General features: G+C 41.2%; 1 protein-coding gene across 5 annotated transcripts in view; it reads left to right on the forward strand.

Annotated features, from left to right (window-relative positions):
- ANKS1B (ankyrin repeat and sterile alpha motif domain containing 1B) overlaps positions 1–9,234 on the forward strand; it is an 845,363-nt gene extending 836,129 nt beyond the window's left edge. For all 5 annotated transcript variants that reach the window (XM_090042850.1, XM_090042851.1, XM_090042852.1 and 2 more), the window contains 2 exons: positions 5,707–5,874; positions 7,323–9,234. In XM_090042850.1, the coding sequence (XP_089898976.1) occupies positions 5,707–5,874; positions 7,323–7,433 (279 nt within the window). In that variant the 3' untranslated portion in view covers positions 7,434–9,234. The remainder of the gene's footprint in view (positions 1–5,706; positions 5,875–7,322) is intronic.
- Positions 9,235–14,125: the final 4,891 nt, after the last annotated feature.

Consider the following 14,125-nt stretch of genomic DNA (forward strand, 5'->3'; position numbering starts at 1 on the left):
GCTAACTTGATGTTTTTGCCCCTAGAACAGTGCAGTGTAGGCTACATACCACATTTGTGAATATTTGCGGAAAAGTTACATACCCATACACACCATGATAGCTCCTCCATGTGAATCCAGCAATGTCAGTAGAAGATTCACATTTATATAGATTTATACTTGTAGGTATATATATTGTGGCAACAGAAACTAAATTGCATGCTGACAATGTAATAGAAAAGAAAGAACTCCAGGTCTCCTTAAAATTTCCTTAAAAAAACCCAAAAAACAACAAAACAAAAAAAACTGAAACTATCAAACACCGCAGAACAGAATTCAAATTACATGCAATGAAGTAGAATGCACGCTACAAGTAGAGTTGATATTTAGGGTTTGGGGTGACTCTGGGAAAGCTCTCTGCAAAGAGATGCACACAAAACCCTGTGCCATGGTGGCTTTACCACTTCATGTGTAGGAGGTAGTGAACATGGACCAAGGATGGCTTCTCCCAGCACAACACTGCCTGGAACCATAGTTGAGTGCTGTAGACATACTAGCTGTATGCAAATAAGTACATGAATATAGAGTAATGTTCTTGCATAAAAATACATCTCCTCACACTCTCCACCCCCGAAAAGTAATCTGGTTTAAAGATCAGTTTACAAGTGAGTCCATTAGTTCATAAAGGCAGCTTTGTGCCCATTCAGAAGTACAAGGCAGCCCTAAATGATTCGACGTTCTAGTGAAAGATTTCTTCCTGTCTCAAGGGGTCTTCTTCCAGCAACCAAAAAGCCACCATGGCAGATCCTCTACTTAATCCCAAATTCACTACAGGGTGCATGGTCAAAATATTGTTTTGCTTAGCTGTTTCCTGACTGCTGTAACAACTCCTATAATAGGTAACTGGCATAAATTATAATAGCCCCCTGCTCCAATTCCTGCTAAGGACCGAACTGGCGCCTGAAACCTCCTTCCCTCTGCTCTTGCACTGAATGTTCAAAGAGGATTAGGGTCTGTGTGGAATGGAGAAGAGAAGGATGTTTCAGGTGACCTTAAAGGGGAAAGTGGATTTGTTCTATTTTACTGCTCCTTTATGGTAGATTAACGTAGCTCTGATTTTTTTTTTTTTTTTTTTTTTGGTCTTAAAATGAGTTCTTGATGCTCTTTAGCATTAGAAATTCAGTTCTTGTCTGCCCTTGAAAACTCTGCTGCAACTAAGAGCTACAAAAATTATGACATTCTGAATGGGAAGAATCCCACATAGCAATAGAAGGATGTTTTAATCAGATTCTGTAAGTGTCTGCTCTCTTCTTGGTTGGCTTTGCCAGCAGGCATTAAGATCAGTTCCTGGCACAAATGGAAGATCTTATCACATTCCTCACGGATGCCCTTCTTTTAAGATGATCTTGAAGGAAAATTCCTTGGGATTCCAAGAATTTTCTCCAATAAATTCAGAAAAGACCAGAACTGACACTGATTTTTCTAAGAAAAAAACAAGAACCCATTCTGCCATTCCTACCATACATCAATGGTGCTTTAAAAAGGTCAAAAGCTCAATTTTTAAAAATATTTTGCAAATCCCTCATATGAAAGTCTGCAAAACCTTAAAGGATATACAATCTCATGCTCTTGTTTCAAATATCCTAGAGGTTTCAGCATAAAACAGTAAAATATAAGAACATTAAACATTTAAACATACAGTGAGGCAGCAGTGATAATGTCTGTGGCACCTTAAAACAACTGACATTTTCACACAGCATAAATCAGTGAAAATGTAACATGACAGTTATAAATGCTAATAGCACAGTTGGACTACAAGTAAACTGGGTCAGGCTGGCATGTTTAGGTGCTGTGCTAGATGCGTTATGCCTCAAACTTAAACAACAAGACAATCCATTTTCCTCAAGCTCTCGGGTCATAGACATAATGCATCAGTATTACTCATTTGCTTCTTCTGACACCCTAGGGGAAGGGGGAGGCCTGCACAGAATACTGTAGCTCCAGCAGCTTCATTTTTCTTCCCGAAAGCCTGAAAGGACAGTGTGGAGGAAGATAACTGGCACAGATATTGGAGCAACCACTGATTTTCTGTGTCAGATCTCCAGATTATTCCACCAGGGGACAAACCTGCCTCCTACCCCAGTACTCTTACCAAGGGAGCAGTCCAGTAGAAACTGAAGTGAAATCTTACGCAGTTTCTACCCCACCCTTCAGTAGTAGACCTGACCTGAAAATACTTCAAATGAAAAATCCTTTGTATTTTTCCTATAGATATTTTTTCAGCAGATATCTTTTCTTATTTTAAAAATGACCAAAATCCAGTATCTCTTAATTCTGTTGCATTCTTCCTTTTCTTTCAAGACTTTTGCAAACATAATACCTAATCTGTTTGCTTTATCTATATATTCATGTTTCAGTTTTCATTAAGAATATTCAGTTAATGCAGTATTTCTACTAAGATATATCTAAAACTATTTACCATACTCCCCCACCCCCCAGTAATCACGTGACCACTGCCTGTCTGACTGCCTAACTATCCCAGTGGTTCTCAATATTTTTAGATTCAAGGCACCCTTTTATAACTCTTATGAATTCAGCGACATCCTATTTCAAAAACGAACTTATAGTGCTTACCTGCTTGAAGAGAGGCTGGGAAGGATGAAGGGCATCTGGCAGGGAAGGGTAGTGATAAAAGTTACCATTTAGAAGAGTTGGGGATTGGGAGATGGTCCCTCAGTTAGACGGCAGCTGTAAATTAGAAAGATTGAGACCAAAGGTCTGTAGAAGTTGCCTACTGTTCCACAATAAAGTTAGTTTAGTTCTTCTCATTCACATGTGCCTGGTTGATTTGAGCCTGGTGAACACTACAGGAAGAGCTTGAACTTAGCAACTCAAGCTTATCTCACCTCCTCTCTCCCAGCAGGACCCTTCAAAGGCTGTCACAGCACCCCACGGTGACATGGCAACCGTGTGAGAATCACTGGATTACATATTTGCTGGTCATTGCTGTTGTAACATGCTTTATAAACAAATTCAAAAAGAAAATAATTTGCACCAGCTCCTGATTGGTGGAAAGATCCAAACAGGAGGGCCTTCTTGTGGTCTCTGTATGGTAAATTTTATGTTCCCATCCACTCTCACAAATGTTTAGTGCAGGGGGTCCCAGTGATCTTTGTATGTATAACTGTAAGAGGAACTATCAGAGCACCATAGTTATAATAAACTTCCTTGCTTTCTGAGCTGTTATACACTGTTAGTCAGTCAGTTCATTCTCTATGAATCTAGTTATTCTGTCATTACAGTTAATCCAATGCGATGAGACAGTATAGTGGCTTCCTGTCACTACAGCAATGCAAGATTTCTCTAAAAGCTTAGTGGTGTTGCAACATTAGCACATGCCCTCTATTTTGAGCTATAAAATGTGTTATTCTAAACATCTGTAGCAAGGCTTTCAATTCTGTGACTCATGAACTGAAGATTGTCGAACTAAATCATCATAATGATCCCTTCAGGCTTCAGTCGAGGACTCCATTGACAAGCTATGTTCATGGCACTATCCTATTTTGGCCAGTATTTCCAAAATAAAGTAGTTAACTGTACTCTTGCCAATTTATGAAGACTATTTCCATGTAAATGTTATGAAATCATGAGAAATCTGTTGCAGTGGAGGCAATCACAGCAGGTGATCACATCCAGGTGGTGAAGTTAAACATTTTCTTTCTGGATTTTTCATAAGAAAGTTTTGTCATTTAAACAAATGCAAATCTGGAGCCATCTTGCAATTAATCACATCATTTATGCTAGGAGCTGCACCTTCAGAACTCATGGAATTAGTCCCCTTTTTTACAGCAGATGCGGCTCCACCCAAGTCAGTGGATGTGCTTTTGTTTACACCACGGCTGACTTCACCCCACTGTGTGTTGCTGTTATAGCATGAAAAAGTTCCTTCATGACCACTGTGGGAATGTAGCTTATGGGTTGAAGTAAAGTAATAAGATAAAATTATAGAAGGTAACTAATGAAGGGCAGATTTTATGCATAGGCATATTTTGCATTACTTCAGGCTTTGGCAGAAACAGCACACTTAAACAAGGTTAGCTGAAGAATTCATGAATTTTTCAAGAAAATATGCATGGCTTTGTATCAAAACCATGTGGAACTTTTATGGAAACCACTATGTTTGCAGGTTGAAACCATAAAGTTGCGCCCTGGGTTTAGGTCAGATTTGACCTCCTAACTCTACCTGGATCAAAAACAAAAAACAATATGCTTGCCCTAAATGCTTAATTCCAGTTCAGATAACACCTCTTTTTCAGCAAGTGTCTGTTGTAAACTGTTTTTCATGTTTTCAATAAGAACCGCTACCATTCCAGTTATTCTGCTACCCAGTAATGCCTACTCTTGACAAATCTGGCTTGCTTGGTAGCCTACACAATATCCTACAGTGCTTTCCCAGGGCCTTTTGGTAGTCTAGTTTTAAATTAGAAAATAATCACTCAAGTGCCTGTTGTCCAGTTCCAACATGAGATTAAACCCTGGGAAGGGCAGTCACTGCCATAGCACCAATTTTCCACCATGCAGACCTGTGAAGCACGGTGGTTTTGCTTTTATCAATTTCCTTTGGATTTTCTCAAAGTGTTTCTTATTCTGTGATAGCGCGCACAGCACAGGGTGTTCTGAGACATTAGACATGGGAAACAATGACTCAGGCTGCCAGTTCTGAAGGACAGGTCAGGAGATCAATCTTGAAGTAGAGCTGGGTGGAATGTTAAAGAAACAATGGGACAAAACCGGAGATACCTGGAGGACGAGTCATTCAAGCTGGAAGCCAATATGCATAAAATTGTTCTAAGAAGGGTCTGAGGTAAGGATTTTTTTTGTGATATCTTTTACTGGACCACCTGTGCAACTGGGAGAGCTTTTGGACAAGCTTTCAGGAGTCAAGTGTATTCCTCAGGTCTGAGGGAAGCAGGTGCAGGCTGAACTATATATCACGGATGAGGTTCTGTATAAATGCACACAGCCTGCTTGGAGGAATATTAAAATGTAAGATAAAAGAAGTGCAATAGAGTAGGCAGTCTGGTTAGTGAAAAGGAAGACCATCAGACCAGGAGGTAGTTATTACCTGTGAAATGCAGAGGGGTTACTGGCAGATTGTCTAATAAAGGATATCCCGAAAAATCCTTGCCTCTGGGACATTTCCTGGACCATGAGGGCTACAACAACATTCTGAAGGGGTGATTTCACCAAATTCCCATAATTCTGTGTTTTGTCTTTAAACTAAACCTTGCAAGAAATTCCCTTTCATTATCACAACTAATAGACCCACAGAAAAGGATGGCTGGAACATCAAATAAAGTTTTGGTGATGAGGTTGATATGGCAAACCACTATTTTGCAACACCAGCACAGTTCAAGTACTATTCCAATGTTTAGCAATTGGAGAGACTGTTACAGGAATGCCTTTCACTAATGTAAATTGTATTTTGATTGTCCTCAGTAGGCACGTACATTATGTCACACCTGTTAAAGATGGAAGAGACCAAGCAAGTCTTCACATCTATTTGTAATTTCTTTACATAGTAACACTGACTTGTACCATATATTTGTAAAGTCTACACAACTGCACTATGCAAAATTTCACTGTGCAAAATTGTCCCTAATTAACAATCATAAATGCTAATTCACTGCAATACTAATTTTAAATTATGTTTTTCCATTGTTCCAGAATCTAGCCTATGAAATCATTCTTACACTAGGACAAGCATTTGAGGTTGCCTATCAGCTCGCTCTACAAGCGCGCAAAGGAGGCCATTCTTCAACCCTTCCAGAAAGCTTTGAAAATAAACCCACCAAGCCAATTCCAAAACCACGGGTTAGCATTCGAAAGTCTGTGGTAAGTAAAAAACAAAACAAAACAACAACCCCAGCCTCCCTGCCCCCCCCAAAAACCCCAGCAACCAAAAACAACAGGTGGTGTGCACAAAACCAAAATATAGTTTTACAGCAGAAAATGTAGGCATGCACCTTTTGATGATTTACGTATTTAGCCACAAAGGTCCCCAGGTTGAGCTATGCTGCATGTACAGATCACCTCAAAGTGGATCTGTGCAGAATTGGCCTTTGGAACACTTCATAATACCAGACTCCTGAAGTTCAAGAAGTCATATGCGTAGTACTAACCAAGAATGTCTGATGCTGCTATGCTAGTGTTTGACTTGATTCCTCTTTGCTTCTATATATGGTGTAGCAGTTTAAATGCAGTGGCCAAAAATCAGTGCCTCTTTACTCCTACTGTGTAAAAGAGCTCAAAGGTTGACTTAATGTATTACTTCCTAAAATCTCTTTGTTTCATTTAGATGCTATTATGAAACCTTAGTATTAATAATGCTATCTTTAGCGATCGACTCAAAACCAGTTCCCAGAAGACAAACTATTAAAGCAGCAATACCATAAAGCCCTTAACTGATGTGTTAGACCAGGGATTGGCAACCTATATCCCATGAGCCAGATCTGACCCACAGAGCTGTGGCTTCAGTAGCATTCAGCAGAGGGCTCTGCCCACGCAGCACTTGGGCACCCACAGCTTCATCTCCACCACACCTCTGCCAGCTCTCAGCTCTCAGCGGGGAGAAGTGGCAGAGGCAGCTGGGTCCTAGTGCCTGCCTCCCTCAGACCCTAACTGGGTCGTTCCAGCCCCACACTGGAAAACATTACCAAGCTCTGTGTTAGACTGTATGTGAAAACTCAAGTCAAGAAGTTTGGTTCAGTCAGGCATCCAAAGTTTGAACCGTAAAGATTTTACTTAATTCTCAGCAATCTGCGTCTTTTCCCTTTTGTCCTCCTGTCTGAAACAATTCCTCCTCCTATCCTCCTTTCTTATGACTCTCAACAAGCGCCCCTGTTCCATAGCTCCCCTGCTCCAAGATCCAGCAGGTCTTTCCAATATTGTCTCCATAATCCCAAAAAGGTTCCCTGAGACAACACGTTGTTGAATTTAAAATTCCCTTCTGAAATACATATGACAAAGAGCTGTTGTTTTGTTGCATGTGAGTGAATGCTTTTTAAAAAGATTATGGAAATTAATTTACACATAAAGGTTTAAGAAGAAAAAAGCTTTCTGGTTACTGATGCAGTCATCTGGCTCAGTATTAGAAAGGTTAAAGCACTTCTCAGGATACAACTTTTACTGACACTTTGTTTTAAGCAAGCTCTGATCCTATACAATATCCTATACCTTTCACTGCACCTTTTATTGTAAAAACACCAGATTTATTTTAGAGCCTTTTGAGGGATTGGGTCCAGAAGTGCTAATCTGAGTCGATGTATATGTTTGTTTTAAAGCAGATAGATCCATCTGAACAAAAGACTCTTGCCAATCTACCATGGATTGTAGAACCTGGACAAGAAGCCAAAAGAGGCATTAATACCAAGTATGAAACTACAATTTTCTGATACAAAACTGTCCTCTGTTCCTTGTTGTGCCTTGCACTCCAAGCAGTCACAGCACAGCCTTTCCTTTACGGCAACGTTTCAGTCCAGCAGAGAGGAAGACTGCACTGTAAGAGTGGCCTTGTAACTAACAAAAAAAAAAAAGGCTGACAGTCATTTCTGGTGATGTTCTTCCTGCAGCACTGACAGAAGAATGACACTATTTGAAGACTTTTACATTACAGTCCACAAGAGGAGAGAGAAAAATACTATTTTTCATGCAGTTCTCTCTTGTGACTTTGCCACAGTGCTTTCTTTGATTTCTTATTTTAGGAGTATACTTTTTAAAGAGGTCTCTAAACTAACATTAATGCTGCCAATGAGTATGACATTTGATTGGTTTTTTATTTAAATCTTGGCAGTTTTTAATTGAAATAGAAACCAGAATTATTAAATATCGTATTTGTGAAACCACTGGATTCCTAAAGAATTACTCTTTATTGACTAAAAGTCAAAGATGACAATAAATTAGGTACCCTGATTTCTGTGTGTGCTGGTTTTATATGTAATCGTTAGTGTCCTTTGGTCCTGTACAAAAATAAGAGCCTATCACGGTCTGATAAAGGATCAGAATTTTATGAATGGTTAAACAGAGGAATTAATAATGCACAAAAAACATGTCTTGTATTACATATTTTTTATGGAAGAGGAATGCTATAGAAGAACATAGTAATATTTATGAGAGAGGAAGTCAGATTAATTATGAAAGATTATTTATTTTAAAGTTAACTAAACCATTGCTATTGTACCATTAGCAAAATGCTAAGAGTTGTGGCATCAATGCACTGGATGCTTCATCTGATGGGAGCAGAATTGGAAGCAGGCTAGTCATTGCACTACACGTACATACAGTTTACAAAGTTTAACATTGCTATAGCCATGAATTCTACTAGTATTTTTAAAAATCTCAGTGGTTCTAAAGAACATATTCAAAACTAGCGCTTTTGCTTTCAAGGTTTCTGTCACAGAAAGCTTGTTTGAAAGAAGTGTTGATAAAGTACTAACATTTTCTAAATAAAAAAAGAAAGAAAAAGAAAAAAATTCCAAAGTAATAATAATAATGTTTTCATGAAACAAAAAAAGGTTAAGCGTTTGTTTGACCTTTGATTAATGAAATTTACTTACATTTTCTTTGAAGTGTTTTAATTTTTTTAATGTCTGTGGAGTATTTGTATAATACCATGATGTATATTTATGTAGAACTGAATTATAACAGTACAAATATCATTATAGGAAAAAAATGACATTTTAATGTATATTGTTCTATCCAGTCAAATTGTGAATCATTTTGGAGTTCATTATAGAGATATTGATAAATTGTGTGGTTGTCTTAATGTTTTTTTTATTATTATTATTTCATATCTGACTGAGGTTTTCAGCTACAATAATCAATTGGTGAATTCCAAAAATGGAAAACTGAACTTGGTTTAAAATTGATAACTGTATATGGGTTAGTTAAACCGAATTATAGCTTGGAGTAATGAAAACTTTTAATACGGTATTCAATTTACTTGAACAAAATAGTTTCTTGTACATATTTTGCCTATTCACTGTTGATATGTATGTAGTAAACTGACATTAAAAAGAAAAGAAAACCTTCACTAAAAATATGGTACCAAAAGGAAAATTGTATAGGAGAACAGTAAATAGTAGCCTCACTGCAACAAATACTTATGTAAATATGCTTGGGCTTCCAGTTATAAATTTTGTAATTTTGTCATTTATTTATATCCTATAAAAGCACACAAAATAAAACAAAGTTGTACAGTCGCTAGTGCTTTGCACATCATTTTGTTATCACTACAGCACATGAAGTGTCACCTAATGTAGTCTGTAGCCATAGACAGACATTACCTTTGTAGCACTACAAATCTCTGTAACACTACAGGAGTCAAAGGTACCAATGTGCATGCCCCATGTAGTGCCACAAAAATGTTTGTAGATGAAATTACATGTGGTGCGACAAAATGTAGCACCTCAGTAGTGTGTGCACACTGTAGTACAAGAGATTTCTCAGGCCCCCTTTATCCCACAGTGCTCTGCTCTCCCCCCTGCCACTTCCAATAAGGGAGGGCTAAAGAGTGGGGGACAGTTAACAGTCGGAGTGCTCAGCATACTCAGTGGCAACAGAGGGGAAGGGAGGGATGCAGTCTGCTGTGGGGCTAACATTGTGCTGCCCCGTAGCCAAGAACTGCAGCTCTGCTTGTCCCCACCCCCCCAATGCCACTACAGGAGGGTAATGAACTACCAGAGGGCCCACTGCTGCCCCAGTGATAGCAAAGACCAGTGTTGCCACCAATATTCCCTCTAAGCTGCATGGCATGCGCAGCCACGTGCACCACGCAGCATAGAGGGAACACTAGTTGCCACCATGGCAGCATGCCCTTCACCGTCATTGATTCACAAAAAAACTAGGGCTGGAAGGGTCCAGAGGTCATTTAGTCTAGCTCTCCCCCAGAGGCAGGATTGGCTGGCTGCCAGTCTCAGCCTGGTTTCCCCCTTCCTCAGGCTCCCTGAGCCCCCTGGTACCCAGGGGAGCAGAGCACAACCCCCTGGCTTGAGAGTACTCTTTTGTAGTGACTCTGCAGCACTCCAGCCAGGAGCTCTGGATGTGAAGACAGCCCTAATAGTGCTACATTTTTTGTAGCACTACAAGTACATATCTATCTACAGCCTATGAAAGGACTCCCAGTGACCCACCTGGGCTTTGGATTAGCCCTGTGCATCCAAGCGAGACACGGGTACATGGGCAGATGTAATTTGTAGGTAGCTTTTGTTCTGAGACACAGAAATAGTTTACAGTCCTCAGTGAAGTGGTGCATGGAATGGGATGCCTGTTCACAAATGTGGAGGCTGCTCTGATGTGCTGTAATTACAGCACGTTGGAACAGACTCAAGTCTGCTGGAGTATGGTAATTACCGTGCTCCAGCAGCTTCCCACATCTCATGTATCAATCCCCGCACTACAAAATGGTGGCAGGGGCGCTTAAACTAAAGCTCATCTAATGCTCATCTAATGCTTAAACTAAAGCTCATCTTTTGAAGATGCTGCAGGGCTTTAATTAGGGTGGCTTTGAGAGCTACTGTAGTTAATTAAAGTGCTGCCCCTCTCCACCCTGCAGAGCATGTTTAAAAGTGCTAATGGAGGTGAGCGGCAGAGGAACCTGTTGACCTCTTGCATGTGCTGGAGTACCAACTTAGCAAATTGAGGCGCTGAGACACCCCACAAGTGAGTGATACTTAGCACATAAGAATAGGACAGGAGGAGCATTTTAGTGGTGTTCAGTATAAATGGTTAGGAAGTTTGTATAGGGTAATGTGGGGACAGCATACGTGGGTCGCAGGAAAGGTAGGAGCTAGGTCCTGAATATGGGTGGAGAATGGGCAGTGTGGCATAGTAAGTAGTGGGGTTTGAGTCAGTCAGGCTTGAGGAGTTGGAGTATATAGGCTGGTAGGTAACTAGCTGCCTGACTTTCTATTAACACTGTGATAAAAGGGAAACGGAAATCAGGAGAGGAAGGTGCAAGGAGGGCACTGGTAAATGCCAGGTTCGTTCCATGAGTGGTTGCAACCTTCCCAGCAAATAAAATGGAAAGAAAGAATGAGAGGTCATACCAGTAGTGGATTGAATTCACAGAAAACTAGGACTCTCGAAAGAAATAATCTTCCCCCAGGGTTTACTTGCTCATAATGGGTGAAGCTTCACTGATCAGAGAACATTGCTACTTACCGGTGGTTAGATACCAGGTGGTACTTATCACCGAGAAAGGGGAGGGCAGCCGCCCTTGCTCTGAAGATGCCAGACTTCTGGAAGAATGGTCTCACCAGGAACGAAGATGGGGCCAAGCCAGTCCCCTCTAGCTGATGTGTGGAAAGACTACCACCCTCCGTACGGGGGTGGGGGGGGGTGCACTCAGGTTGGTATGGGAGAAACTGGAAAAACAAGACTTTAGGTGGGAGGGAGGGGACTCGGGAAACAGTGCCAGGCCCCTGGGGATCAATCTCAGTGTGAGGAGACAGTGCTGAAGCCCAGAGCCCAATCCTGGTGTTCAGGTCTTGATCCAGCCCACAGACTGGCCCTGCCCTACTCATCAGGCCCACAGGGCCAAATAGTTGAGCACCACTGGCTTAGGACATGCGTGGTCTGTCACGTGTTGAACTTGCATCTTGGGCAAAGTTGAACAAGATGCTGAGGCTGTGCTCCAGCCAGCTACCCAGCTCAGATGGGTGTCCAATACCTCCTTGAGCAATAAGCTCTGAGAAGTCATTCGGACTACAGGCTAGGGCCATGGCCTGACACGGCCTTGGAGGAGTTTGTGACTGTTTGACCTTGATGTCCCTTGGGGCACTCTAGTGAACAGGCATTCCCCCAGATCCTGATGCACTACATGGCCTTCAACTACCAGCCCATCTCCATGGTAGAACAGGCTCTTGCTCTCACTCACTTGCTCTGCTGAAGCCCAAAGGGAAGAGCAGACAAGTATACAGTGGATTTCATGGCAGAGGGAGAGCATCAGTATTTACGAGTGCTTATTTTTGAGGGGAACCATCCAGTACTACCTGCATGGACAACTTGTTGCAGCAGGAATTTTACCTACCCTGAAAACCTTGGCCTCACTCACATAGGGCTGGGCTCAGAGAGATGGAGGGGAGGTCTTGTGACTTATTTTGCAAAGTTGTCCAACCCGTTATCCAACCCTCTCCAGTGCTTCTTAAGGGTAGAAACCATGTAAATTCTTTAAGGGAATTCTATTCCCTTTGGACATATACCTGGTCACTTTTGGCACCCATTTTTGCTTTGGCTTGTACATTTTTAAATGTGCATGTAGGTAATTGTGTACAAGTTCTGGAAAAAGTGATGCGGGGGGTGGAAGACCTTCCCATGTTTTAGCCAAGTAATGAGGTTTTTAGCTTAAATCCCTCTGACTCCCCAGCACCTGCTCTGACATCAGCTCTACTCTTTTCTGATGCTTCTTTTACATTTAATAGTCATTAGATAAAAAGTGAGTGGCCATCAGTTCCTGCTCAGCTAGAAGCAAGGGTCTAGACTGGATATTCTCTTCCAGAACTTCTCACCAAGCCATATAAACTTTGGTTTACTGTCTTTCTCCGGGCCCCACAGCCCTGGCAGCAGGCTCTTTTGGCTCTTTGCAAGGCACTTCAGCAGCTGGAGGATCTGACAGGTCTAGCAAAACAGCTGATGGACTGATTCATAAAAAAACCAGTCTTGCTGGTGGTACAAAGTCTCCTGGATTGGTAGATGGTACTTCATCTGGAACTTACTTGACCTTGCAACTGGTCAACATGCTTGGAAAATGTTTTGCTGTCTATAGTTTTGGGCAGGTATAACACCAATGCTGTAGCTCCAAAGACAACTGCAGACAGGCGGTGGGGCCTGGTTGCATAGTTTTAGACATACACAGGATTGTTTAGTTACATGACTAGTACAGTGGGAGTGGATCATAACTGATTTACAAATGTTTCTAAGACACCTTGTTCAACACGGCAACTGATATCTGTCTCAATCTTTGGATGGAAGGTGAATGCAACACAGCAAAACTTTACTTGAACTGGCACCACAATAAGCAAAACATATGGGCCTTTGTATACCTCTAGCCCCTCTTAAAAAAGGCTGAATTGTTTTACGACATCTTGAATTGTGCCTGTTGCCTACTTGTTCAAACTATTCTCTACCTAGCTATCCTTCGGCAGTTATGAGGTGGACGACCACTCAACCCTTCGCTTAGCAGATAAAATGAAAACGTTAATAAGTCAACTGCTTATTTATTATAGTCCACCAAGCTTCCTTTGCATGGGACAGTAAATGGAGCATTACAAGGTCACAGCAACTCATGCATCTCTTCTAAAATTAAGGCAAACTTGGCTCCTGAGTCTACGTTCATAATATGTGGAACACTTTCTACTTGTAGTGCAGGTCTCCTGTAGAAACAGCACCCTACCCTCTTGACAAACCCAGTTTTGTAAAAACCTGTGAGTACTCCAGAGACAGAAATCCCATTTGCAACAGCCAAAGACAAAGCCTGCTTACTTGACTTATTTTAGACAGCTTGAACTTTTGATAATGCATGCATTTGATATGACCCTTGGCCCTACAATGATGTCAAAACAGCCTGTCTTGCATCTCCCACCACAACTAAAACAACATCCTAGAGATGAATTATTTACTTGTGAATTTCTATCTACTTCTTTGGAGAACTCCCTTTGGATTGCCCTTGCTAAGTTGCAGTTGATGTCAAAAACAGGAGCAAGTGCTTCTTCAACAAAGGCAATTGTTCTACTAGTTAATTGTGCTGGTTGAAACGGAACCGAGTAACCTTTCTAGGTGGAGGAGTGCAAAGTAATCTTTTAGCAGTGTGAGGACCATATATGACTTGTCAAGCCAGAGACACCAATGAGCAAACAATGTCAAAAGCCTGCAACCCAATGATAGTCAAAAGCACAGTGCAGTTCTGGTTAGCTTTGGTGATCCACTTGGCTCCTGGAGAGAAGATCATAGAATCAATGAGTCAGAAGGGACCTAGACAGGTCATCTAGTATGACCCCCTGCCATGGCAGGAACGAGTACTGAGCTGGTTGGTACAGAAGTCCTAGGACAATGGCCCGACCACATCAAAAGCTTTCATGTAACCCCAGGT

The sequence above is a fragment of the Crocodylus siamensis genome, chromosome 4, assembly GCF_052110815.1.
Source record: "Crocodylus siamensis isolate JL-2025a chromosome 4, ASM5211081v1, whole genome shotgun sequence".
Lineage (NCBI taxonomy): Eukaryota > Metazoa > Chordata > Crocodylia > Crocodylidae > Crocodylus > Crocodylus siamensis.